Source organism: Girardinichthys multiradiatus, chromosome 4 (genome assembly GCF_021462225.1).
Source record: "Girardinichthys multiradiatus isolate DD_20200921_A chromosome 4, DD_fGirMul_XY1, whole genome shotgun sequence".
Lineage (NCBI taxonomy): Eukaryota > Metazoa > Chordata > Actinopteri > Cyprinodontiformes > Goodeidae > Girardinichthys > Girardinichthys multiradiatus.
This window is the reverse complement of record NC_061797.1, coordinates 4,361,207-4,388,997: the sequence shown is the minus strand read 5'-3', so window position 1 is coordinate 4,388,997 and position 27,791 is coordinate 4,361,207. Positions and strand designations below refer to the sequence as shown.

General features: G+C 41.4%; 1 protein-coding gene across 6 annotated transcripts in view; it reads right to left on the bottom strand.

The window, feature by feature from the left end:
- Positions 1 to 27,791, bottom strand: part of adamts17 (ADAM metallopeptidase with thrombospondin type 1 motif, 17) — a 68,567-nt gene that overhangs the window by 19,604 nt on the left and 21,172 nt on the right. For 5 of the 6 annotated variants that reach the window (XM_047362814.1, XM_047362816.1, XM_047362815.1 and 2 more), the window contains exons 4-13: positions 24,005 to 24,177; positions 23,327 to 23,410; positions 22,790 to 22,947; positions 16,571 to 16,614; positions 13,553 to 13,658; positions 12,233 to 12,373; positions 11,911 to 12,061; positions 9,748 to 9,849; positions 9,454 to 9,599; positions 8,468 to 8,631 (exon numbers count right to left, since the gene is read on the bottom strand). In XM_047362814.1, coding sequence (XP_047218770.1) covers positions 8,468 to 8,631; positions 9,454 to 9,599; positions 9,748 to 9,849; positions 11,911 to 12,061; positions 12,233 to 12,373; positions 13,553 to 13,658; positions 16,571 to 16,614; positions 22,790 to 22,947; positions 23,327 to 23,410; positions 24,005 to 24,177 — 1,269 coding nt within the window. The remainder of the gene's footprint in view (positions 1 to 8,467; positions 8,632 to 9,453; positions 9,600 to 9,747; positions 9,850 to 11,910; positions 12,062 to 12,232; positions 12,374 to 13,552; positions 13,659 to 16,570; positions 16,615 to 22,789; positions 22,948 to 23,326; positions 23,411 to 24,004; positions 24,178 to 27,791) is intronic. The other variant, XM_047362817.1, reaches the window with a different exon arrangement.

Here is a 27,791-nt window from a genome sequence, read left to right as displayed (position 1 = left end):
TAAGTCTCCTTTCTTCTCCCTCAGTGGGATCCCAATCCTGTCTGCTGACCCAGCCCGGATTCCAGAACGAATTTATGTTTGTGAATAAATAAACTGTTTAAACGCTGTCCTGGTTTCCTCGTGATTGTGTTTATCAGAGTCTTAAAACTATCCATTATGACAGAACGAGCTGACCATTCTGACTCTGAAGCACAATTACGAGGTGCCATTTCTCATCAGGGCATTTTATTAGGTCAACACAAAACCGTGCTTAGCGCCTTAGCGCCTTAGCTCAACAGGAAAACCAGATCCAACAATCTATTTGCACCATGAACCGACAGCTGCAAGAATTAATGACCAAAATTCCTGTGGTTTCAACTAATCGTGAACTTTCTTCTCTGCCTCCTGCTCAGGTCGTGCCCACCCCTGTCCAGAATCGTAGTTCTATTCGAGAGATAATTTCTCCTCCTCCCAAATCATTTTCTGGTGGATTGGAGAAAAGTAAGGGATTCCTTTTACAGTGCACATTGATTTTTCACAAGTAACCTCAGTCTTTTCCAGATGATGTGACTAAGATTTCATATATAATTGGATTACTCAGGGACCAGGCATTAAGATGGGCAGAAGCGATCATAAATGAATCATCAATCCATTATTATGCTTTTGATGAGTTTATTAGTTTATTTAAATTAGTCTTTTCTCCTAATCAGCCCAGCGATGAGGCAGCTAAAAAGCTATGGACTTTAAAGCAGGGTTTAAGACAATAGGCGGTCATGGCTATTGAGTTCCATACTCTAACTGCTGAATTGGGCTGGAATCCCTCAGCTTTAAAAGATCTTGCTCTCTCCCTTCCACCCCACCGACCATATGACTGCGCTATAGAACTCCTTCCAGGAGCTCCCCTACCATCAGGGCGTCTTTTTAACTTGTCGGGCTCAGAACGAAGAGGAGGAAGAATGGCGGGAACTTGGTGGTGTACTGCCTTTTGGTTCTCAGTCCAAACATAACCGCACCAAGTATTGGTCTCAAGTGTTCGTTCGCTCGCTGACAAGTTTGCACAGGGCTCTGAAAAGCAATATTTTATCATTTGTTTGCAAGGGTAACTGAAAGTAATTATTAGCCCTCGTGCAAGGTGAACAGATTAACCAATCTAGTGCTAGAAGTATCCTCCCTAAAACTATTGATGGCCAATTATTCAGGCCTTAATGGCACAGAAAGTTGAGGCCACACAAAGGGATTCTGCAGGAACTTGATGCCTCATGTCCAGGGGAGCAGAAGATCTGGCCAGGATCCGAGGAGCCGTTAACAGCTTTAATCACAGGAGGTCATATAATCAACGGTTGGTGGAGGGGAACATAATGGAAACCAAATGTATTTTTGCATGATGGAGCATTTCACTCCCAGCACACTGGCTGTTTGATATCATATTGTCAAACAGAAAAAAGTTTGTAATGGCATCGAGTTCATACATAATTGGAAAAAGCATGAATCAAAGTAAACAACACACATTAGAAGAATTACATTCCAATTCTGACATTGTAATTACCTTTGAATTGTCCCGTTGAGCTTTTCAACCAGACCATTGGTCTGGGGATGATAGGGAGCACTATTGCTGCGCTCAATGTCCAGCCTTTTGCAAAGCTCTTTGTTCAGCTGTTGGAAGAAAATATGAATTGCTGTTATCAATAAAAAGACCAACCTTTGATTACTAAAATGCCAAGATAGCTTATCTTGTTTCAACTCCCTTCTATACCTGATTATAAAACACAAAACTATTTCACAACATAATATATGATTCAACAAACCTCATTGACAAATTCCCTCCCCTGGTCAGTTAAAAGTCACTTTGGTGCTCCAAGGTGATAAAAGAACTTGAGTATGCACTGTGAAACATCAGCGGCTGGTATGATGGTAGAGGGTAGGCTTCGGACCATTTGGTAAAGTAGAGTGACACGTGTCCGTGATCACCTCAAAAACGGTAAACTTCTCATCTGTCCAAAACGGGAAAAATATGAGGAACCGTTGCAGTCAACTGAATCAACAAGGAGGAAAACCCATCTCCTTGGAAATAAAACTGTGGGTCTTTCAACCTGCGACGGATTGCTGGCAGGGTCTTCCATCGATATATGAATCTTCTGACCTTCTTGTATCATACAGATTTGCAGCTTTCAAGCTCTTACAGGAATGACGTGTGGAGGAAAAGTTCACCTGCGAGCTTTTGTCTCTCCAGATATGCACCTCCGATGCATCATCCCGTGAGACACGCTGGAAATGGCAAATGAAAGTTTGTTTTCTGCGGGTTTTATAATCTCGGGTGACGTCAGAGCAGCAACGGCTGTTGAGCTGCGCATGTCGAACTACGCAACCCAGCCGGTCTATCCGACCACAATGGATGACCCTTAACATGGTTGACTCAACTCAATAATGGAAATAAAAACAAGGTGCCATGAAGTATTTGTCACTTACTGCAATTGGGATGGGCTATTTGCTGCTTAATTGACACAGCACTTTTCTGACACTGCAAACATTGGCTAACCTGCAAAATGACAAAAAACAGAAAATATCTCGAAACATTGAAACTAAATCATAGGTCCTAAAGGAAGACAATACATGGGTGAAGAAAGATACATTTTAGAGTAATGTTTGCAGATAACCTGACCTATGAGAAAACATTGCTGATGGACATTGATAAAAAAATTCAAAAATATTTCTATTTTTAAGAAAGATCTATACTGTTAAATTATGTACAACAACACTGGATGTCTCACTGTGTTTGTAAGTTTTATGATAGAAAATACTTACCCACTTATCAATGTTCTTTGACATGTCAGGCCAGTAAAACCTACTGGTAAAGGCGTCCCTCGTTTTTACATTGCCACAGTGGGCACCAAAAGCACTGGCATGGAATTCCTTAAATATTTGTCCTGCTTCCTCTTTACAGGTAACAACCTTCCTCTTGGTTGGAGTGCTTCCTCTGCAGTAATACAATATTTCATCTGTAGAAATATAAAAAAGTAAAACAATAAGCATACACAACATACAAAATACTATATCCATTTCAAAATCAGCTGCCTCTGTGAGTATGAATGTATGTGCATCTGTATGGGTTAAACTAGTGTGGGAAATGTTGTGCAGCAAACATTAAGAAGTAATCATTTGATAATCATCTCAAAGTATTTAACTCTATTTTCAGTTTAATTTATTTACCTAATGTTGCAGATAGATGAACACATAGATAAACAGACAGGCAGACAGACAGACATGCAATGCATTTGTGTTATGCAAAGTATTTTAGTTATATCCACAAGGGTGCACCAAGTCACTCCACCATGATAAATTGCCAAATAAAGTGTGGTATGGTGACCAGTTAAGCAGATAATTGAGTAGGCCATTTAAGATGTAACACAGTCACCCTCTAGTCTAGTCATCTTTATTACACCTAAAGTTTTTGGTATTCTTTCTTCCCCTGAAATACAACAGTGTCTTTCAAACTATGGAAAACATGTCGCCATACTTTCAATAACATCACATTTTATTCATACTCTGAGTTTATGATAATCGATATCCAAGCCTCCCTTGCAGATAAACTATTTGATATAATGATTATTGGAATGAAATATTGTCCATACCTTCTATTCATTCAAATACATCGTGTTTGAGATCAAACAAGCTTGCCATATGTGCAAACAAAGATGTTGGCCTGCTTGTCTATTTAATTAGGCATTGGTACACTTTTGTGGCTCAGTGCCCCTAAACATAATAAATATTGGAAATATAAATTAAACCTTCCAAAAGGAAATTGTGCTCCCAAAAAGAACTTATTACTAAATAAAATATTTTAGGGGAAAAAAAGGTCTTATTTCTACAAGTTAATTCAAAGAAAGCAACATAGCCAACTCACCGTCAATTGCAAAGTCAGCTGCCCTCCTCCTTATCGAATATTTTTGGCTCTTAGAAGAGCCTTCAGGATAGCTTCCAAGGGATAGGTACTGGAAAATTGTTAAATGTCACCGGGTCCATTTCTTGTTGGTTTTTGGGGGTGGCTGAAGCCAAATTAATTTATGTTCCAAAGTTTGATAAGCGGCGTGGAAAGTTTGTAATTGGACATTTATAGGCAATTTGTCACAGAGTGTGCCGCCGCCAGAAGCTCAATTAATGCAATTGCACCTTGTATATTGGCAATGATTTCACATTTTTTTCATTTAGAGCTGGTGCCAACCGCATTTATAAATACAAGGTTCATGAAGGCTACGGCGAGGACTAAAGGGCAAATTCAGAATTCTCAAAGTTGAGTTCGGTTAGCAGTGCCAGTTTAAAAAAAGACAAGCAATAGCCCTAATTGAGGGCATGTTTCTTAAATGAAAATATGCTGTTGAAACTATTTTAAAAAATCTTTTTTTATTTGTCTTTAAATTTATGTGAAACCAGAGACAATCAATCACAACTGTCCAAATAAATTCCTTAAATAAAAGAAACAGACTGTTCAAATGTATTTATTAGAAGGAAGTCTGTGATTAGCAAAGAGCATCTCTTTTCCCCAAATGTGTAGAAATTGTGAAATTTCTATCAATTATCAGGTATATTCGTATGCCTCTATCACAGCTTTTAAAGCGAAGAAGGAGAAAATTAAAGGTATACGGTCATATGTTATACATATAACATATGACTTTCAATCAGGGCCGTGCAGAGACCACCAAAGAGGCAGGTGCTCAAAGAAAAAAAAGGGCACATATAATCAGATTCAAGGTCCGAATATTAAATCTCAAAACAGATTTAACAGTTCGGTGTATTACAAAATAGTAGCATGAAGGTAAACGACTAAACAAAACCTGTGGAAAACTATAATATAGAACACACCACCATATGTGTATTAAATCCTTTAAAGCAATCGAAATATCATTCTGCCTTTTCATTATAGGAAAGTATTGAGATACTTAAACCTGCATATGAACAAAATATGTAAATTAGAGGTCTAGACCACCAGATATATTTTATTTCGGGGTTATAGGCGTGTCAGATACCGTTTCCCCTGTTTGATATAGGGAGAATGGTATCTGATGGGGTTTATAGGGTGTGGGGACCCCTAAACCGTTTTCCCTGTTTAATATAGGGGGAACCGCATGTGATGGGGTGTGAAGACCCATCAAATACCGTTTCCCCTATTAAATATAGAGGGAACGCTACCTGACGGGGCTTATAGGGTGTGGAGACCCCTAAACCATTTTCCCTGTTTAATATAGGGGGATGTGCATCTGACGGGGTGTGGAGACCCATCAGATACTGTTTTACCTGTTTAAAAGAGGGGAAACGGTATCTGACAAGGTTTATAGGAACCTCAGATACCATTTCCCCTGTTTAATATATGGGGAATGGTATGTGACGGAGTTTATAGGGTGTGGAGACCCCTAAACCGTTTACTCTGTTTAATACAGGGGCAACCGCATCTGACGGGGTGTAAAGACTCATCAGATACCGTTTCTCCTGTTTAATACAGAGGGAGCAGTATTTGACGAGGTGTACAGACTCACTAGGATGCATCTATCCATCTACGAGTATGTTTCCATAAAATTATAGTATATGAGATTATCTAATGAGATCACACTAGCTCAAAAAAGCGGATCAACTTCGCCAAAATACATGTTTGAGCTTTCACTGTGGCCATAGTTCCCTTGTGACGTGAGCACAGCGCGCCGATTTTGAGTCAGAAACAAACACGCGCTTTGTTTACCACCTGGGTGTTGAGGAGATGCAGGGGGAACAGTATCTGATGGGGAAATGCGATTTGACGTAACACCAGGCAACTTTGGACTCTTGGAATTTTCCATCGAAATATGCTTATTTTGTGTTACAATTGTCTTTTATCGTGTCTTTAATCCTATTATTATGTCAATTACTGCCCATTTCCTTTGATATTAAGATGTTTTCTTTCAATTTCTGCATTTGTGGAAAAAGCGTGTCACAGGCACTTCAATGTCTTGCAAAAGGGATCTAGCTGGGGTTTGGATTCTGACTTGGTTGACCTGTTGGTTGATCCATTTTGGTGTAATCTCTAAGACTCAAGAGATTAGGACTCATTAAACTGTAACACATTTCTTATTGCATTGCACTACAGGTCCTTCTCAAAATATTAGCATATTGTGATAAAGTTCATTATTTTCCATAATGTAATGATGAAAATTTAACATTCATATATTTTAGATTCATTGCACACTAACTGAAATATTTCAGGTCTTTTATTGTCTTAATACGGATGATTTTGGCATACAGCTCATGAAAACCCAAAATTCCTATCTCACAAAATTAGCATATTTCATCCGACCAACAAAAGAAAAGTGTTTTTAATACAAAAAACGTCAACCTTCAAATAATCATGTACAGTTATGCACTCAATACTTGGTCGGGAATCCTTTGGCAGAAATGACTGCTTCAATGCGGCGTGGCATGGAGGCAATCAGCCTGTGGCACTGCTGAGGTCTTATGGAGGCCCAGGATGCTTCGATAGCGGCCTTTAGCTCATCCAGAGTGTTGGGTCTTGAGTCTCTCAACGTTCTCTTCACAATATCCCACAGATTCTCTATGGGGTTCAGGTCAGGAGAGTTGGCAGGCCAATTGAGCACAGTGATACCATGGTCAGTAAACCATTTACCAGTGGTTTTGGCACTGTGAGCAGGTGCCAGGTCGTGCTGAAAAATGAAATCTTCATCTCCATAAAGCTTTTCAGCAGATGGAAGCATGAAGTGCTCCAAAATCTCCTGATAGCTAGCTGCATTGACCCTGCCCTTGATAAAACACAGTGGACCAACACCAGCAGCTGACACGGCACCCCAGACCATCACTGACTGTGGGTACTTGACACTGGACTTCTGGCATTTTGGCATTTCCTTCTCCCCAGTCTTCCTCCAGACTCTGGCACCTTGATTTCCGAATGACATGCAGAATTTGCTTTCATCCGAAAAAAGTACTTTGGACCACTGAGCAACAGTCCAGTGCTGCTTCTCTGTAGCCCAGGTCAGGCGCTTCTGCCGCTGTTTCTGGTTCAAAAGTGGCTTGACCTGGGGAATGCGGCACCTGTAGCCCATTTCCTGCACACGCCTGTGCACGGTGGCTCTGGATGTTTCTACTCCAGACTCAGTCCACTGCTTCCGCAGGTCCCCCAAGGTCTGGAATTGGCCCTTCTCCACAATATGCTAATATTTTGAGAAGGACCTGTATATCCATGTGGTACCATAATAATTACACTCACCAGCACTTTATTAGGTACACCTGTCCAACTGCTCGTTAACGCAAATTTCTAATCAGCCAATCACATGGCAGAAACTCAATGCATTTAAGCATGTAGACATGGTCAAGACGATCTGCGGCAGTTCAAACCGAGCACCAGAATGGGGTAGAAAGGTGATTTAAGTGACTTTGAACATGGCATGGTTGTTGGTGCCAGAAGGGCTGGTCTCAGTATTTCAGAAACTGCTGATCTACTGGGATTTTCACAAACTACCGTCTCTAGGGTTTACAGAGAATGGTTCAAAAAAGAGAAAGTATGAGCAGCAGTTCTGTGGGCGCAAATGCCTTGTTGATGCCAGAGGTCAGAGGAGAATGGCCAGACTGGTTCGAGCTGATAGAAAGGCAACAGTAACTCAAATAACCACTCATTACAACCAAGGTATGCAGAAGATCATCTCTGAATGCACAACACATTGAACTTTGAGGCTGATGGGCTACAGCAGCAGAGGACCACACAGGGTGCCATTCCTGTCAGCTAAGAACAGGAAACTGAGGCTACAATTCACACAGGCTCACCAAAACTGGACAATAGAAGATTGGAAATTGTTGCCTGGTCTGATGAGTCTCTATTTCTGCTCCAACATTCAGATGGTAGGGTCAGAATTTGGCGTCAATAACATGAACGCATGGATCCATCCTGCCTTGTATCAACGGTTCAGGCTGGTGGTGGTGGTGTAATGGTGTGGGGGATATTTTATTGGCACACTTTGGGCCCCTTAGTACAAAGTGAGCATTGTGTCAACGCCACAGCCTACCTGAGTATTGTTGCTGACCATGTCCATCCCTTTATGACCACAGTGTACCCATCTTCTGATGGTTACTTCCACAGGACTACAAACCATATCATAAAGCACGAATCATCTCAGAATGATTTCTTGAACATGACAATGAGTTCACCAAATGGCCTCCACAGTCACCAGATCTCCATCCAATAGAGCACTTTTGGGATGTGGTGGAACGGGAGATTAGCATCATGGATGTGTGGCCGACAGATCTGCAGCATCTGTGTGATGCTATCATGTCAATATGGACCAAACCCTCTGAGGAATGTTTCCAGTACCTTGTTGAATCTATGCCACGATGGATTAAGGCAGTTTTGAATGCAAAAGGGGGTCCAACCTGGTACCAGCAAGGTGTACCTAATAAAGTGACCAGTGAGTGTAGATTGCCTGATGAGATAAGATGTGTGTGTATGGTTGTGTCTCACCATCAATAACAAAACCAGTCAGCAGTCTGCTCTGTCTTTTGCTGTCATGTTGGTCAAGACACTGCAGGTCCCTGAAACTTGGGGCTCCTTTGGGACAAGGCTGGCCTTGACAAGCCTTATGCTCCACATTGGCTTCTGGACAGTGTCGTCCATCTGGACCAGGCCTGTACACACATGCATGCACAAAGAAGAAGGCAAAGGGTGAATTTAATATATGTTGCTGATTAAAATTTAGATGCTTTACATAGTGTTACTGCATTGTTTTAGTCTGTTGGTTTATATGATTTTTAATACTAAGAATGGAAAATATTTCTCTAAAAAATGTCTGTATAACATAACAGTCAGTCATTTTCTACCGCTTATTCCATAGTGGGTCGCGGGGGAGCTGGTACCAATCTCCAGCAGTCTATGGGCGAGAGGCGGGGTACACCCTGGACAGGTTGCCAGTCCATCGCAGGGCAACACACAAACAACCACACACATACTCATTCATACACCTAAGGACAATTTAGAGTGACCAATTAACCTAACAGGCATGTCTTTGGACTGTGGGAGGAAGCCGGAGTACCCGGTGAGAACCCACGCATGCACGGGGAGATCATGCAAACTTCATGCAGAAAGACCCCTGGTCGGGAATCAAACCCAGGACATCCTTGCTACAAGGCAACAGTGCTACCAACTGCACGGTGGTGCAGTTGGTATGGTGATAATTGGTATGGTGACCAATTATCTGCTTAACTGGTCACCATACCACACTTTATTCAAATAATATATATATATATAACAGCTTCTTTATCTGTATTAGGACACTGCACTGGCACTGACTCCTTACTGCCCTTAAACTAATGCCATCCATCAAAAATGACACATTTTAGGGGCCATAAGTGTCAGATTAATCTAAACCCTGTTTGTCTTCAGACAATCGGGGAATGCATTATAATTTATAAAACAAAACAAAGAGATTTACAAACAGACAAGTAACATACGGGGGGTTGTCACATTTCCTCTGTCTGAACTGGACTCCAGTACCACAGGTCCGACTGCACATGCTCCACTGATTCCACGGACTCCAGTCTCCATCCACATGTTGAGGAATGGGTGCCTTACTCACACATTGTCCTCCTCTGCACCACTAATACAGAGAAATATTAAAACTTTACAAATTTATCGAAGTCAGAAATGACAAAACATTGTACGTCCACTGAGGAAGTATTGATGTTAAAAGTTGGTTAAAAAAAAAATTAAGTGAGGAACATTTGATTGATTTAAAAAAATCATACCTTGTCTGTTCCACACTCTGTTCCTTCCAGAGGAGGATCTAGTTTGGTCTTACATGATGGATCCCCATCTACTAAACACCACAGGCCAGCACACATAATATGCTGAAAAAACCATCATAAACACACAGAATGAGAGATGGGGTGTATTGTCAAACGGCTGTCAAAAATTGGCAGCTTTGATTCTGGTGATTTTTTATTTTATCATCAGAATCCTTAATCCCTTAAATGCCCGTTGTAGTAAGTAAAGATTAATTTAATCTTTTTACAAAAAACAAAAAAAGTAGTAAGTTTTCCACCAAAAGCTGATTTTCTTTCTATACAACAAATGCAAGTTGTTATACAGTACATATAAAAATATCTCATACTCGTACTAATCCTAGTCGTTTCCGTTTCATCCGGGACCAGGGCGCAGGGGCAGCAGACTCAGTTGGGAAACCCAGACTTCCCTCTCCCCAGACACCTCCTCCTCCCCCGGGGGAGCTGGAGGATGGCATCCAGGAGGCATCCGGTATAGATGCCCGAGCCACCTCAGCTGGCTCCTCTCGATGTGGGGGAGCAGTGGCTCTACTCCGAGCTCCTCCCGGATGGTCGAGCTCCTCACCCTATCTCTAAGGGAGTGCCCGGCCACACTACAGAAGAAACTCATTTCGGCCGCTTGTAACCGGGATCTCCTTCTTTTGGTCATGACCCCAAAGTTCATGGCCATAGGTGAGGGTAGGAATGTAGACCGACCGGTAAATCGAGAGCTTCGCTTTTTGGCTCTGCCTTCTCTTCACCACAACGGACCAGCACAGCGTCCCCATTACTGCGGCAGCCGCACCGATCCATCTATTAATCTCCCGCTTCATTCCCCCCTCACTCGTGAACAAAACCCCAAGATACTTGAACTTCTCCACTTGAGGCAGGAACTCCCCTCCAACCTGAAGAGGACAAGCCACCCTTTTCCGGTCGAGAACCATGGCCTCGTACTTGGAGGAGCTGATCTTCATCCCAACTGGGGGCCAGCAGGACCACATCATCCGCAAAAAGAAGAGACGAAATCCACTGGTCCCCAAACCAGACTACCTCTGGCCCTTGGCTGTGCCTAGAATTCATGTCTATGAAAGATATGAACAGGAACAAAGGAAATGTCCCCAACCGCCACGCAATGTTGATGAGGAGCGTCAGCCACGGCAGTCCTACAACATCCAGAGACTTGAGGTACTCAGGGATCTCATCCACCCCCGAAGCCTTGCCACCACAGAACTTTTGGACCCCCTCTGTGACTTCAGCCAGGGTGATGAACAAGTCCAACTTCGAGTCCCCAGTCTCTGCTTCTACCAGGGCGTGACAGCAGGATTGAGGAGATCCTCAAAGTATTCCTTCCACCTCCTGATAATGTCCCCCATCGAAGTCAGCAGCTCCTCACTCACTCAATGAACTCCCCCCAGGCCTGAGTTTTTGCCTGGTGTTAATTATGAACAATATGTGACTGACCCAGAATTCCACTAAGGAAACACCACTCGGGTTCAGATCGAGGAGGCCATTCCTCCCAGTCACACCCCTCCAGGTGTCACTGTTGTTTTCCACGTGGGTGTTGAGTCCCTGAAAGGGGCACTGTCCAGCACCCCTGACAGGGACACCAAGAAGGCCATGTATTCTGCAATACCACCCGGCCCATAAGCCGAAAGGACAGTGATAGGGACCTGTCCCCAACCCAAAGGCGCAGGGATGCGACCCTCTCATCCACTGGGGTAAACCCCAACACGAGATGGCTGAGCTGGGGGGCAACAAGCAAACCCACCCCAGCTTGCCGCCTCTCCCCGTGGGCCACACCAGAATAAAAGAGAGTCCAGCCTCTCTCAAGAAAACGGGTTCCAGAACCTACGTTGTGCATGGAGGTGAGCCTGACAATTTCTAGTCGATATCTCTCGACCGCAAGTCCATGACCTTGTTTAGCTGTTCCGCAGCAAATACTGTGACGCAACGGTTCAAAAAACGTAATAGAGTATGGAGAAAACTGAATGGACTGAAGAATATCTACACAGCACCTTGAGAGACTAAATTTAATTTTTTGGTTCTCCTACAGACTCCAAGTACATAAAACGTATTTGAGGGCTGAAAAAGTGGATTTTGCATCATATGTCCCCTTTAAATAATAGAGGAATGAGTTGCATGTCGTACCGCCATTTCAGTGCAGAAAGTAGCATTGGTTCCAAATAGGATCTGGCACTGTTCATCCACACTATAGTGCATCCCTGGAAGCTTCGAGGAGAGGCGCATCCAGTGCCGGCTCCTGGGGTCTGTATAACGTAGACAGATGCTGGCTCCAGATCTATTTGAGTTTAAGAAAATATAATGTAAAAAATAATATCCAAAATACGCTTGGATTATACTGGTTTTCATTATTTTATTTTGTAAAGTTGTTGTGAGTGGTGTACAATCTTTAATGTATGCAAGCAAGCAATCATTAGTACAGAACACTATAAAACCGAGCAGTTCTTACCTGAGAAAGTTCTGGAGGTCATTGCGGCTGCAGGATGACCATGAAAGATTGTTTGGATTTCTGCCTTTTACCCATTCACCAGACATAATGTGCGAGTGGCTAGTGCAGTTAGCATGGTCATCATCATGGCTCATTCCCATACTAAGGGGGAGACATCAATGCAGGTTTTAAAAGAGTAACAATCCCAGTGTTCACCTGATAAATTTTCAGTTTTTCTTTTTACCAAATATAATTTTATTACATTACAAATCATCCCCATTCAGGATTATAATAACAGATACCTTTCTGAGAAAGTTTGTCAAACTAAATCTTCAGCACTAATCATGGCCTACATTTTTTTTCTTTTTCATTTTTTTTCGTCGTTTTTTTTTTTTTTTTTTACCCTGTTTGCCTTTTCCTTGATAGCCCGGGAGCATTCTTTCCAATTTTCAACTTATTTAATTGTTTCCCCGAGACACCTCTGAATGTGGCATCACTTTTCCAAATATGGGCTTTGTAATAGAAACAATCTTTATTGTCTGCTCAGGATTGAATGGAAAACATTGGTAAAACATTCATTTGAATCACATCATAACCTGACTGTTACGCTCTCCAAAATCACACAGAAGCAGTAAGAGCAAGCTTAGATTGTCCATTTTGGCTTTGTTTTTCTTGAACAAATAATGACCCTGTGGAACCTCTTGTGGACTTTTTCATGCATTATGATAAATTTAACAAATAACCTGGTAAGGACCAGATGGCCTAAATAAATTCTGTCAAAGCAAAGACTTGAAATGTTTACTTTTTTATTATGACTGTGAGGTTATATCATGTTAAAATGTTTGTGAACCTATTGAGCAGAATACAGCTAACAAATCTCCTTAGTCATAATTTCACCTTACTCGTGCTGAAAAACTATCTGAAACTACAACTAAAACTAAAAGCTTTTTCCAAGATAGGTTTTTCTTTCTGATGTCTTTAATACATAAGCATGCTTGTTTCTCGCAGTTTAGGGAGTTTTGACATTTACTATCAGACATACACATATTTCAGCCTTTGGTGATCAAGCCGACAGACAAAAAGCCAGTTATGTTTTGTATATAATCACAAACCCTTCTAGATTTGCTCTTGAGTTCAGAAAAGGACATTGAGAATAAATTTGGGGTTTTAGTTCTTACTGATAACCTAAAGTTTCCCATCAAATGAAACTTGTACTTTTTCCATCAGCTCTACAGAGGTGCATCATTTACGATGTGCAACAGTTAGCACAATTTGTCAGCGTTGCTACTAAAAATAAAAAAAGACTCTCAATCAAACAACATTATTCTGATCAAAACCTACTTGTGCCCGAGCTCATGAGCAATGGTGAAGGCCAAATTAAGGCCATTGTCCTCTGCTAATACACACTTCCTCTTAGCACTGCAAGCACCACTCAGATAAGCCATACCTGAAACATGAAGGAATTATTAGGTTTGAAGCCAGCTCTCTGCCTAGGTATTATGAAAATGCAGGGTAATAATGTAGGGTCATCTACATTATGATCCTACACAGCAAATCTCAAATGCCAATGAAATAAAAAACTTTAGAACCTGCTACATGAAATTGAATTCTGGAATGTTGATCTCTACTCTGAAGAAATAAGGACACCCTTTGACAGTCTGTGTATTTTTCGGACATCAAAAAGTAAAAAAAAAAATTTGAGCTGAGGAATAAATTAGGCCACCCTAACATTTACATCATTAAACCTTTAATGCATACAGTGTTGTCCAGTAACATGCAGGGCCTGTGAGGTGGACCGGGGTGGGCAGGGGGTGCCAAACAATAATTTCACCAGGGGCACCACAATGGCAACAGCTGGCTTTGGTGGAAGTGTCGTGGTTTGGGGATGCTTTGCTGCAGCAGAGCCACCTCACAATCATAAGAATCAAAGCTAAATTTTACCGTGTATCACAGGGTACATGAAAAAAATGTGAGACCATCTAGAAAAAAAATTAAAGTTGAAGTAGAACTGCAACATGGCAATGACCCCAAGCATATGTTATCTTACAAAAGTTAGAAAACTCCTCACATTTTTGTAAATATTTTATTATATAATTTCATGGGACACCACTGAAGGTATGGCAGTTTTTACACAATGTTAAGTAGTCAGTATACAGCTTGTATAGCAATACAAATTTGCTGTTCACCAAAAATAACCCAACACACAGCCATTAATGTCAGCCAGTCAGTGCTCAGACCATACACCACACATTGTATCAAACTGGTCTGAGTAGCTGTCGTCCCAGAAGGAAGCCTCTTTTAAAGATGATGCACAACAAAGCCCACAGTTTGCTGAAGACAAGCAGACTGAGGACAAGGATTACTGTGTTGGATCCTCGCCTTAACTCTTATTTTTAATTTGTCCATATTGTCAGGTAAACCGACTGTTCCTACACCTCCCAGTTTGCATTGTAGCTCTGACATCACCGGCCAAGGTGATATATTCCATCACAAGCTAACACAGCTTTGCTATTCCACTTGTGGTCTCCTACAGGTCGCCTCATGAAGGGAGCAATCTCTAGAGAAGCTCACAGGAAAGTTTAACTCCATTCTCTTCCAAATATTTGTAATCAAATCATCATACATTCCTGCAACTGGATGTCCTTGTCCTGTCCTGTGGTCTGATGAGACCAAGATAACGTTTTTGTTTCGGATGGTGTCAAGTGTGTGGCGGCAACCAGGAGAAGATCACAAAGACAAGTGTGTGTTGCTTACAGTCGAGCATGGTGGTGGGAGTATCATGGTCTGGGGCTGCATGACTGCTGCTGGCTGTAGGGGGCTACAGTTTATTGAGGGAACCACGAATGCTAACATGTACTGTGACACACTGAGCCAGAGCATGATGGCCGCAGGGCAATATTACAGCATGATAATGATCCCAAACACACCTCCAAGACAACCACTGTCTTGCTAAGGAACTGAGGGTAAATATGCTGGACTGGCCAAGCATGTCTCCATTCAACCTCTGTGGGACATCCTCAAACGGAATGTGGAGGAGCACCAAATATTGATGCTTAGAACATAATTTGGACATTTTCACAGGGGTGTTACTCTATTTGGTTGCCAGCGGTTTAGACAATAACGGCTGTGTTTTGAGTTATTTTAAGGGGACAGCGAATTTACACTGTTATACAAGCTGTACACTGACTACTTTACATTGGATCAAAGTGTCATATCTTCAGTGTTTAGGTATAACTAAATATTTACAAATATGCGAGGAGTGTACTCACATTTGTGAGTTACTGTACCAGTAAGATCCCAAAGAACTGGTCAAACTTAAAATGGAAAGTTCTAGTCTGAATAAAAAACAGATGTTGATCTTATTCAGAGGCTGTTGGGTGACTTGAAACAGGCTGTGTTTCAAGGCATATTTTTGTTGGTATCTTGTTTAGTCATTAAAAAAAGGTTAGATTTTAGAGTTTGCGTCTAACTCTAAAGTCTAACTCTAATTGAATAACTTAAAAACGGCCGAATATCTAATGGGGCACCCAGGTGAATCAGATGCCACAGAAGATATGAGAGATTTGAAAAACTCATAACATCATGAAATCTTCAGATCAGAGGACAAAGCAAGACCTGACCTTTTCATAAGCAACCAAGAAGGCTAAGCTGATATAAACATGAACAAGTACAATGTTTATTTGTAGGGTAAGCAGGATTGTAACTGTGGAAGTCATCTTCAGGTCATGAATGAACTTAATGGTGCAGTGGTGTGGTTCACAGCACAGTGTTAAGTGGCCTGGGTATGAGAGTCAGCACCTCTAAATCTCAACCAGAACCAGGCAAACTGCTCCCTCCAGGTCGGGGTCAGTCCTTGTTTCGAGCAGAGGACTTCAATTATCTGGTTGTCCTGTTCACAAGCACGATGGAGTAGGAGATTGGTATAGATTGGGGACTTCTCTGTATTAATCTGGGTGCTACTCCCCATTGTGAAGAAACAACTGATCCAAAACGAGTAGCCTATATGTAGTTCTTCCATACTGAAGCTCATTTTGATGCCCCAACCAGCAGAGGTGGTTCAGGCACACAATATAATAAACTGATAGTCAATATGACTTTATGATGTGTAATTTATTATTTAAAATGTATTTATTTCTTTGCCAATTTTGAAATGTTAGTTTAGACACTGGTCATCAACTTTATGACTATGTGGTATACTTGTCTCTCCATTCTGCTTTCAGAGATACACAACTTTTGTTCAGTACATTTTATTTGCAAGGAAAGGTGTTGAAGTTTTCTCGATTCAAAATCCCATATGTAAATTTATCTTATATCAGAGAGGGAGGAAAAAGCAAAGACCTAAAACTTAACAGAACTCACCGACTGTATCACAGGGTTCATTTTTATGAACGCAGAAATCAGTCCTGAAAGAGAAACCCAAAGAAATTACAGAACTGTCATTAAAGAAGAGCAAACAACTTTATACTATTATTGTTGTAAAATGATGGTAAACGAATTCGGCAAAGGTCAGAAGTAGACAAGGGCTAGGATAATCAAAATGAACTAGAAATACCTGAATATTTTTGACTGAACTGTAATTTTATTTGAGGAAAATTATTTTTTAAAAGTACGAAGGCAGAGATTGCATGCAACCCAATAACTTCTTCATATGCTCTTCACTCATGTGGCTCATCCTATGAGAAACGGTCAAAAGAAGTTAAACCAAACAAATACACTCAAGCCTTTACAACTCAAACCACTGTGCAAAACAACAAGGTAAGGACAGACAGCACGACATTAAAGATACCTTGCATGTTTTGCAAAGATGAGAAACACCAGCTGTCAAAGTGCTCAGACTTTTCAGCTAAGCCCTTAGAAGAAAAGCGCACATATGTTAAGGATAATAAACTGTGTTTTGGATGCTTAAAAGTGGGCCTTAATGCTAGAGACTGTCACCATCGCCACACCTGTGACATTTGTAAAGGAAGGCATCCCAGCTGTCTACACAATGAAAATCACAACATGAAAGAAAGATCTCCAGGCCTTATTGACACAGCTCCAGGCTCTCCAAATGAAACTACAGCAGCTACGGCTCTCAATGTGACAAGGGTAGGTCAATCAAGTAACACATCAATGATTGTTCCTGTATGGGTGTCCACAGTTCAGAGCCCCTCTAAAGAGCAGTTAGTGTATGCACTATTAGACACACAAAGTGACAGCACATTTGTCAGTGAAGAAGTAAGCAACCAGTGAAAAGCAGATACACATCCTGTAAAGCTAAAGCTAACAACCATGCTTGGTGTAAACTCTACTATCAAGAGTCACAGAGTATCAGGATTGTGTGTGAAAGGTTATAACTCAAATATTCGCATTAACCTTCCACCTTCATACACTAAGGAATGCATACCAGTTAACTGTGACAATATACCCACCAGTGACACAGCAAAACAATGGCCCCACTTGATGGAAATTGCTAATGAGATACCACCTCTCCTGAGCTGTGATGTAGGACTGCTCATTGGATTTAACTGTCCCAGAACTTTAGCACCAAGACAAGTGGTACTAGGACGAGATTATGAGCCATATGCAATCCTCACAGATCTAGGGTGGAGTGTCGTTGGAGGCTCAACACCACCTTTCAGTGTAACAGAATCAAGTTTGTGTCATAGAGTCACAGTAAAGGAATTGCCTCCTGTGACTCCCATGGATGTGATTAATATGCTAGAGTCAGATTTTAAGGATACTAAAGTAAGTGACAAAATGGTCTCACAAGAGGATCTCATTTTTTTGGACATGCTTAAGGAAGGAATAAGGAAAACTGAACAAAGTCACCTTGAGATGCCTCTACCATTCAAAATAAGGCCACACTTACCTGACAAGAGAAAGCTTGCTGAAATCAGACTTGAACACTTAAAACGGAAGTTCAACAAGGACGAAAACTACAAAAGAGACTATATAACTTACATGAAAGACATTATTGAAAGAGGTGATGTCGAGCAGGTACACAATGAGAGAAAACAAGGGGAACAATGGTACATCCCTCACCATGGGATTTATCACCCCAAAAAGCCCACTAAACTACGTGTTGTGTTTAATTGCTCTGCCAAATATGAAGGCACAAGCCTAAATGATCATTTTCTCCAAGGACCAGACCTTATCAATAATCTAACAGGCATCCTCCTGTGGTTCAGGCAACATCCCATTGCTCTAATGTGTGATATAGAGAAGATGTACCACCAGTTTCATGTTCAGCCGTGCGACCGAGATTACCTGCGTTTTCTGTGGTGGAAAAATGGCAACACAGAGACTCAGCCGCAAGTCTACAGGATGAAGGTACATCTTTTCAGGGCTGCATCATCCCCAGGGTGTGCAAATTATGGACTAAATTACTTAGCAAAGGAGCATTGTCACTCACACAGCGGGATCAGAGTTTATGGAAAGGAACTTTTATGTGGACGATGGAGTCACAAGCACAGACACTGTTAAAAAGGCAATACAACTTGCACAAGAGGCCGCAGAAATTTGCAGGCAAGGAGGGATCCGCCTGCACAAATTTGTCTCAAATAGTCATGCTGTTCTACAAAGCATCCCACCATCTGAATGTGCAATGGACACAACAACAAAAGACTTATCATTTGAAAACATTCCACAAGAAAGGGCTTTAGGCATTCAATGGAATATTAAAAAGGACTGTTTTAGATTTGATAACACCTTAAAGGAGCAACCATCAACACGCCGAGGCATCTTGTCCGCTGTTGCAGCCATCTACGACCCCCTGGGCTTCCTGGCGCCATATGTGCTAAAAGGAAAAGGAATCCTACAGGAAATGTGCCACCAGGGTATCAACTGGGATGACCCCCTGCCGGAAGCACTAAAGCCAAGGTGGGAAAGCTGGCAACGTGATTTTGCCAACCTAGACAAGGTAAACATAACCCGCTGTTACATTCCTGCTAGTTTTGGGGAGCCTAAGGAAATAGCATTGCATAATTTTTCTGATGCAAGTACTAGTGGTTATGGACAATGCACCTATGTAAGAGCCATAAACGTAAAAGATAAAATCCACTGTTCATTAGTAATGGCCAAAGCTCGGGTTTCTCCTATCAAGCTGACTACAATACCTAGACTCGAGCTAACAGCAGCTGTGGTCTGTCACAGTTAGTAACATGCTAAGAGAGGAACTAGGTTATGCAAATGTCAAAGAGTATTACTGGACTGATTCAAAGGTAGTTTTGGGCTACATAAACAATGATGCACGTCGTTTCCATATCTTTGTAGCAAATAGAGTCCAAAAGATTCGCCAGAGTACCAGCCCTCAGCAATGGCTTTATGTGCCATCAGAAGAGAACCCAGCTGATAGTGCATCTAGGGGAAGATCTGTCTCTGAGCTTCTCTCATCTGACTGGTTCACTGGTCCCTCTTTTCTCTGGAAAAAAGACCTGCCCACAACACAGAGGGTAGAGCAGGATCTGTCTATTGGAGATCCAGAAGTCAGAAAGACCCAAACAATGTTAACTAACATCACAGAGACATTCAACCTTGCAGAACGTTTGTCAAAGTTCTCGTCATGGTCCAACTCAGTCATAGCTGTAGCCCGTTTCATAAGGTGGGCTAAGAAAGTAAAATCAGATGCACCTGCTACAGTGAATGTACAAGAAACGGCTGTAACCCTCATCATTCAGAATTTACAAAGACAAATGTATGGAAAGGAGATTAAACTATTGAACAAAGGCAGCCAGCTACCACATCACAACAAACTTCATCACCTGGACGTTTTCATGGACACGTATGGTCTTCTCAAGGTGGGAGGGAGACTTTCATCTGTCAAAGACTCTTTCAAACACCCTATTGTTATTCCAAAGGAGCATCATGTGACCAACCTCATAATAGCTCACTGTCATGACAAAGTGAAGCGTCAAGGAAAGGGCTTCACAATAAATGAAATAAGATCCAGTGGCTACTGGATCCCTGGGATGAGCAGAACTGTTGCTTCATTCATCCGGCAATGTGTCATTTGTCGCAGACTACGCAGAGCTCCAGAGGGCCAGAGAATGAGCGATCTACCTGCTGAACGTTTAGAGCCATCCCCACCCTTCACATTCTGCGGTATGGACTGCTTTGGCCCTTTTGTTACCACAGAGGGAAGAAAACAACATAAACGCTATGGACTTTTATTCACTTGCTTTTGCTCTCGTGCCATTCATTTGGAGCTTTTAGAGGACTTATCCACTGACACATTCATTAACTCATTAAGGTGTTTAATTGCTATCAGAGGTGCAGTCCGCCAAATTCATTGTGATCACGGGACAAACTTTGTTGGCGCAAAAAATTAGTTTAAAGATGCTTTAAACAAATTAGACACCCAGAGACTGAGCATTTATCTGTCCCAAAAACAGTGTGACTTTTTGATGAATGCACCTCACTCCAGTCATGCAGGCGGAGTGTGGGAACATCAAATAAAGACAGTTAGAAGTGTGTTAAATACTACTCTGTCACTTGCACATGGCAGACTTAATGATGCTTCATTAAGAACTTTACTCTACGAAGCTATGACCATAGTCAATAGTCGCCCTTTGACTGTGGACAACCTTAACAACCCTGACAGCTTAGAACCGCTTACCCCTAACCACTTGCTCCACATGAAATCCAGCACTTCACTGCCTCCACCTGGTGTCTTTCTGAAGGAGGACCTCTATGGAACAAAGAGATGGCGTCGTGTGCAGTTTTTGGCGGAGCAGTTCTGGTGCAGGTGGAGGCGGGAGTATCTGCACAATCTTATTGCCAGGCAGCGCTGGCACTCACCCAAAAGAAATCTTAAAGTAGGTGATGTTGTATTGGACATTGATGAACCTTTACCCAGATGTGAGTGGAGACTTGCCAGAGTCCTGGAAACTGTTGTTAGCAAGGACGGACTCGTGAGAAGAGTAAAAATCTCTTTTGGAGATAAGAGACTGAATAACAAAGGTCAGAGCTCTAGTAGGCGTTCCATTGTGGAGCGTCCAGTGCAAAAGCTTATTTTGATACTAGAATGTGTATAAGCAAATGATAAGAAGTGGTTATTTCTTGGTGAAAATTATTTGTTTTGTTGTCCTAATGAACACAAACACTCATAATTTGGTGGGACTGTAAATAACCATATGCTTATTTGGGAAAGCAAATTAGAAAGTGTTGCAGTCTTTTGTTTGAAGTCTTGAATGAGGTTATTGACTTCCTGTTGTGAGCTGCATGCTTTTATTCTGAACTCACAGTTCCGGTGTAACGTAGTTGTACGTAAGGTAACATGTATTCACAAGTACAGTATAAGTTTCATATGGAGCAACGGTAATCAATGTTTTATACTGGCAGCCCTCCGAAGAGGCAAAAGGTATGTTGATTTAAGCACTTAACATTCTTTAGTAGTTGTTGAGATGTTTGTATAAAGTGAATATAGCAGGTAAAACAGAATGATGTAAACCTAGTTACACATATCTGTATGTGTTGCAGCTCTTACGGTGGTGATATGGTGATTATCAGAATGGAACAAGGTTTAAGGAAAGGAAAGGAATAAAATCTCATAAAACCATCAGTAAAGTCTCATCCTTGTTTGAGAGGGCATGCTACAGTCACATTTAAATGTTTCAGACCATCACAGAAATGTTAATATCAGATAAAGATAACATCAGGAAATACAAAAAACTGTTTCATTTCAAATGTAAAAGCTATCCTACCCAACTGGGCCCTGTGCGATTGCCCCCTAAGCAACAACTGCCAGAAAGTGAAATAACTGAAAACGTGTCTGTCACATTGCTGTGATGGAAACCCTCTATCCAGAATCTGTTTCATTTAGCCACATTGGACAGTTTTCCAATGTGGTCAGCCTGTCTAAACGCCATGTCACTGCATTTCAATCAGATTTCAGTCAGGACTTTGACTAGGCCACTCTAAAAGCTTTATTTGTTTTTTTTCTTGAGCCATTTAAGGGTAGAGTCTGGTGGTGATTGAATATTTTTTCCTGTTGCACTGATGGTTGGACATTCACCTTCATTAATTACAGCACCTTTAGTGGTCCTTTGACAGTTCGACATTTTCTCTAATGCTGTTATGCCAGATCTAATGACACTCATGCCTTCTAAAAAGTTAAACTTTTTTCTTGTCTGTCCACAGAAAATTCTTGGGGACCATCAAGATGTTCGCAGCCAAATGTTTTCAGATTGTTTCCATGTACTGTCCTCTCACCAACCAGACCAGCAGATATCTGATACCGCTGCAGGTCTCTTACAGCTAAATATTTTACCTCACACTGCCCTCTCTCTCTCATTCAGAGAAGACACAGTATGAGGTGAATAATGCAATCTGTTGGTTTCTATAACCCCTGTCCTGCTACTGTATCAAGACTTTATTTAAAAGAAAGGAGACTTATAATATACATTAGTCCCAAGGTTTGGAAATGGCTGCATAGGTAAGATTAGAAAAAACTACAATAAAAATCAGTTAGCTTTTGTGGAACTTGCAAAACTATACTAAAACATACAGTGGACGTAGATAGAGCTATAAAAAAAGAGAGTTTGGATTACATTCATTAGAATTAAGATTTATAGTTCAGAGCAGATGTAGGCTGCATACCTGGTGACTAGCACAGCAGTGTCCACTGGTGGGACGTCATACCTTCCACTTGTAATGCGGTTGGTACCAAGGTACTGAGGTATTCCGAACTCCTGATATTGCCATTGACAAAAGCTCTCCAGAGACCTTTGTCCATGGTGGCTTATCTTTAATTTTTCCTGATGACATAATACAATCATACAATCCTATTTATTCCTGACACCCTGCAGCAGTCATAATGTATAAGTTGAAAAAAAGAAGACTGAAAGCAATAAAATTAGAAGCTAAATGTGTTTATGTAAAAACAAAAAAGCTGAGTTTTTAAATTTCTGGGAACCAAAACATTTCTGGAAAGTTGTGCTGCATAATAGCAAACAAATAATTCTTATAGTATATATTAGAGTATATTTGCTTGCACATTATGAAATGAAAATTACAGCACTTACCTTATTTTAATACATATTTTTTCTTGAATGAAAAAATGCATTTTTGTTCAACATTTCACACATGTGTACTGAGCACATTAAGAATGTAAAAAGGGATGGAAGTCAAACTTACCGGGCGGGTGTGAAGCAACACCAGTTTACTGACTCTTATGTCGACCTTAACTCCCAGACTCCTGTGCTGGAACATGTTGTCAACCTGATCACAGTAAAGGAGACAGCTAAATGGATGTTATCCTTCTCTAGAAGTAGTGCTGTAAGCCTGAACATGTTTGAACCTTCATGCATCAGCCCCCTCTAAAAGACCATTTTAACAAATCAATTGCATTTAAATAAACACACAGAGGTAGTCTTAATTCTTATTTTTCTTTATGTGAACTTGTTCTACTTCTGCCAACATTAATGAATGAGAAATGTTACATGACAGAAAATGTTTATCCTGGCTAAAATTCAACAACTTAAATTAATAAATGATTTTGCATTTATGAATTCAAAGACTCATACATTGCTTCTTAAGATCATATTTGCATTGCACTATTCACATGCAGTCCTTTTTCATACAACTGAACACTAAATCAAAAGGCTGACAAGAATTGAGTTCAGTCAATTTAAATTATAATGGAGGAAAGCACTTTTCTCACTGTCTAAAGTAAAAATCCACATGCTTTCCTTCTTACCTGAGCCTATCCACCTCATATCTCAACACCACCTCATGTCTCAACACCTCATGCCTAAACACACTCACTTAAAAAAACTTTCCTTTTTGACTGTGAGTTCCTTCAGGCATTCTCACCATATTCATGATAGTAAGCAGGAATCTTTGCGCCACTTCAGCACCATGGTACTGCACCATGTCAAAGTCTGCCACTACCACGGTCTCTAAAGTGTATGTTTTGTGCAAGTTCATGGTGTTCCTCTTCCTGCGATCATCTTCACTCAGTTTTGGCTTCCTCTTCTTTTTCTCCCCTGCAATAAAAAGGGAAAGAAACAGCCCTTAGACAAAGGTTAGAAAAGCCACATTTGCTATATAGTCACTGGAAAAACAGAAGAATAGTGAAAACATCTAAACCACAGCTTAATGCAAGCAAAAAACTTTAGAATGCATTCATGTGGACATTTCCTTTGATGCATACAATACCGCCACAACTCTAAGCCCACCAAATTAGAAGAAATTAGTCCAGCTCATGTCATTGAGCGTGCTCCAAGAGGATTCAGACAAACCGGTGGCAGGCAAAATCATGGTCATAAGTTTAGTGAGAAACAGAAAAGACACAAATTACAATGTCGTGGGAACTGCAAGCTACAGAGAAAAAAGCTATAAAGGAGACCATAGAGCATAATGGGGGAGTAGCAAAAAGAATACAGTAAAACGTGTTAAGGACTGAATTCTAACAGGAAGCATAAATAATGGGAGAAGTGATTATTGGAATAATCAACAGGTTAGTCTAATTAACAGAATGTGTAGCAGCTGCTGGAGAACCTGAACTGGGGCACCTGAGGAAACAAGACAGTGGATATGCTGAATAAACAGTCAGGGACAGTAACTGAATGCAAGTCAACTCAGAGTAAATGAACAGGGCAAGCTCTGTTGATGGAGAAAATGCTAATGGCAAAGTTGCTAACGGGAGACATGCTAGGAAAAAACGTGTTAATGTAGAAGATGCTGGTGGCGCAGAGAATGAGCATAGTTCAGAGGCTGATGATGTAAACAGAGCAGGAGAGGATGATAATGACAGAGGAAAGTATGATACTGATAATGAAGGTGATGATGTCAGTAAAGGGAGTCAATTATTCTGAAACAAAGCATAGTCTGATGAGGGATCCACTGATTCTGATCTCTGGAGATGACAGCAGCTGTTGGTGGCTTTGAAGATAATGAAGCTGCAGGGGTTAACTCTAAAGATGATGAAACCAGTGCTGACTTGGTGATAATGGGGATCCTGCTGAAGGCAGCTCAGAAGAAGAGGACTGTGGCAATGGGAAACAATGGGGGCTTTTGTGATGCAGGAGAGGGTAGTGGTTCAGATGATGGGAACCATATGTGGGAAATGGTGCTGGAAATCACAATCCAGAAGACAGCACTTGAAACCATAATAAAAAATGTATTGCTTTGAACCATGATGCTGAGTGAGGCAGACTGTAGGGGTGAGGATCTTGAAGGTAAGGGTGTCTTTGGATAGAAAGTTTCAGCAGGCGACTCTGGAAACGAGGGAGAAGCAGGTGGGACTCGAGATCTGAAAAGAAGCCAGGTTGCCAGGAGCCACAGCCTGTGGAAGGGAAAGCAAGGCTTTTACCGCTCTCTGCCTCCAGATTCAGGCGTTTACAATTAGTTGCTTTTTCTCCTGCTAAGGGGCACAGCTGTATTCTCCTGTTATGGGGTGTCCTGGTCTAGAACTCCAACACAGGCAGGAGGCAGGCACAATTAGAGTAATAGGGAAGTTAAACTTAAAATACAACTTACAAAGTAGCTGAACTGGAAAAACAACAGAAGTCGTAGCATAACCAAAGAAAAACCGAACAGAATTTATTTGAGCTGTGGATATAAAATGTAAGCAGACTCATAAATGTATTTGAGCAAAATGTTGTCTGGTTAGATTTGTAAACATATTTCACATACAGAATCCTTGTTTGCAAAAACTAGCCACCATAGAGGCAGTTTGGTCCCCCAAGCTGTCACTCTGATGAATAAGATAAACAGTTAACAGCCAGAGTAATCAACTACTCCTTTATTAATATAAGAATTAAGAATTTCAGAGAAATGATTTATAATGATTAGGACTGAGATATACTGAATATTACAATAATGGAAAGAAGTGTATTAGAATTGATTTAACTTTATTAATTTATAGTATGACGAAATGCCAAAGCCCAGATCTTAACCCAAAGGTTGCTGCAAACCTTTTTTGTTTACGGAGCAGCTTTGAAATAAAAAGGCTGTTGAATTGACATTAAAACAGGCCTACCAAGACCTCAGCAAATACTTAATTAATAAAATTTTAAAGAAAAGGATACCAAAAGTCCCTTTAGGTGTAAAACCAACTAAAGCAAAGATGGTTAATCTACATTGATTGTTTTGGTTCCAAACAACAGTTTGTGTCTCATCGTCACAAGCTGAGTCTATTGAGTGCTAGGCTCAGGTCAGCTAAGGTATAATACTGGATAAATGTTTAAATCTATAGTCAGAGGGGGAAGTGTAGTTTTTGCTTACATGTCATTGTATCTTTCTTAGTGTCATTTGTAAACTGACAGTAAAGAAGATGTTTCACCAGTAAACTCTTTTATATGCAAACATAAGCATCAGCGATAAGTGATTTTATCAAAGATTGTATAGACATACACAAAATTGCCAAAAGTATTTACTTGTCTGCCTTCACACACAAATGAGCTTGAGTGACATATTCTTAAACAATATGTTTAAATATCATGTCGGTTCTGAGTGGCTTGCATGCACGTATTTATGGATCTTACTTTGTGCAATGTTTACAGTCATGTTGGAACATTAAGAGACATTCTACAACCGTTCCTCAACAACTGGGGAGCATGGGATTGTCCAAAATGTTTTAGTATATTGAAGAATTAAGGGTTTCTTTCAGTTAAACTAAGGGGCCGAGCCCAACTCCTGAAATCAGCACCACATTATATCCCCTCTGCTCCAAACTTGTGCATTCTCTTGGCAACTGACAAATCCAGACTTGCACATTGGAGCACTAGGCAGCTTGATTCCCTACTCCAGATAACACGTCTCCACGGTTCTAGAGCCCAGTGGTAAAATGCTTTATACCACAGCATTAAATGCTTTCCATTGAACTTGGTGATGTACATGTTCCAGTTCTTTGACGATGGAGTCCAGGTGGACTTAGTCCCATCTCCAGAACCTCATCAAGGTTTCCAGGGTCGCTCTTCAAGGTTTCGTCACGGGTTCTCAAGGTTTCCACACTGCTCTTTAAGGTTCTGTCGAGGGTTCTCCAAGCCTCCACGCTGCTCCCCAGTGCTTCGTTAAAGGTTCTCCAGATATTGTTCTCCTAGTTTCCTCCAAGGGTTCCAGCGGTACCACCGCCATTCTCCAGGGTTATTTCGAAGGTTCCTCTAGGTCCCATGCCATTCCCTAGGGTTTCTGTATCCAGCAGATCAGTCTCCAAAGCTCCTTTGGGGGGCCCAAGACTTCAGAGTTCTGCCAGGGGCCCAAGCCTCCTGAGCCCCATCATAGAATCTCCCGAGTCTCGTTAACAATCCCTTGATAGAGTTCTCCATGGGTTCCCCACACTATGTGGTTGGCCTTCTGACAAAATCCTTCGTGGGTTCAAGCCTCCCAGGCTCCTCCATGGGTTCAAGCATACAGGGCACCTCCGTGATCTCAAGTCTCCAGGACTCCACTGTGGTCACAAAGTCCACAGCTCAGCCTCTAGACGAGGTTCTCCATGGGCTCTTAAAGTCCTCTGTTCAATCTCCAGGCAAGGTTCTTCATGGGTGTTCCCGGCTGCCTGGCCACTGCTGGCCTCCAGATGTCCTTCGTCACCAATACCAGCCTTTTGAACACTGTTTGATTGGGACAACCTCTTGGTCACCTGCCTGAACTTTGG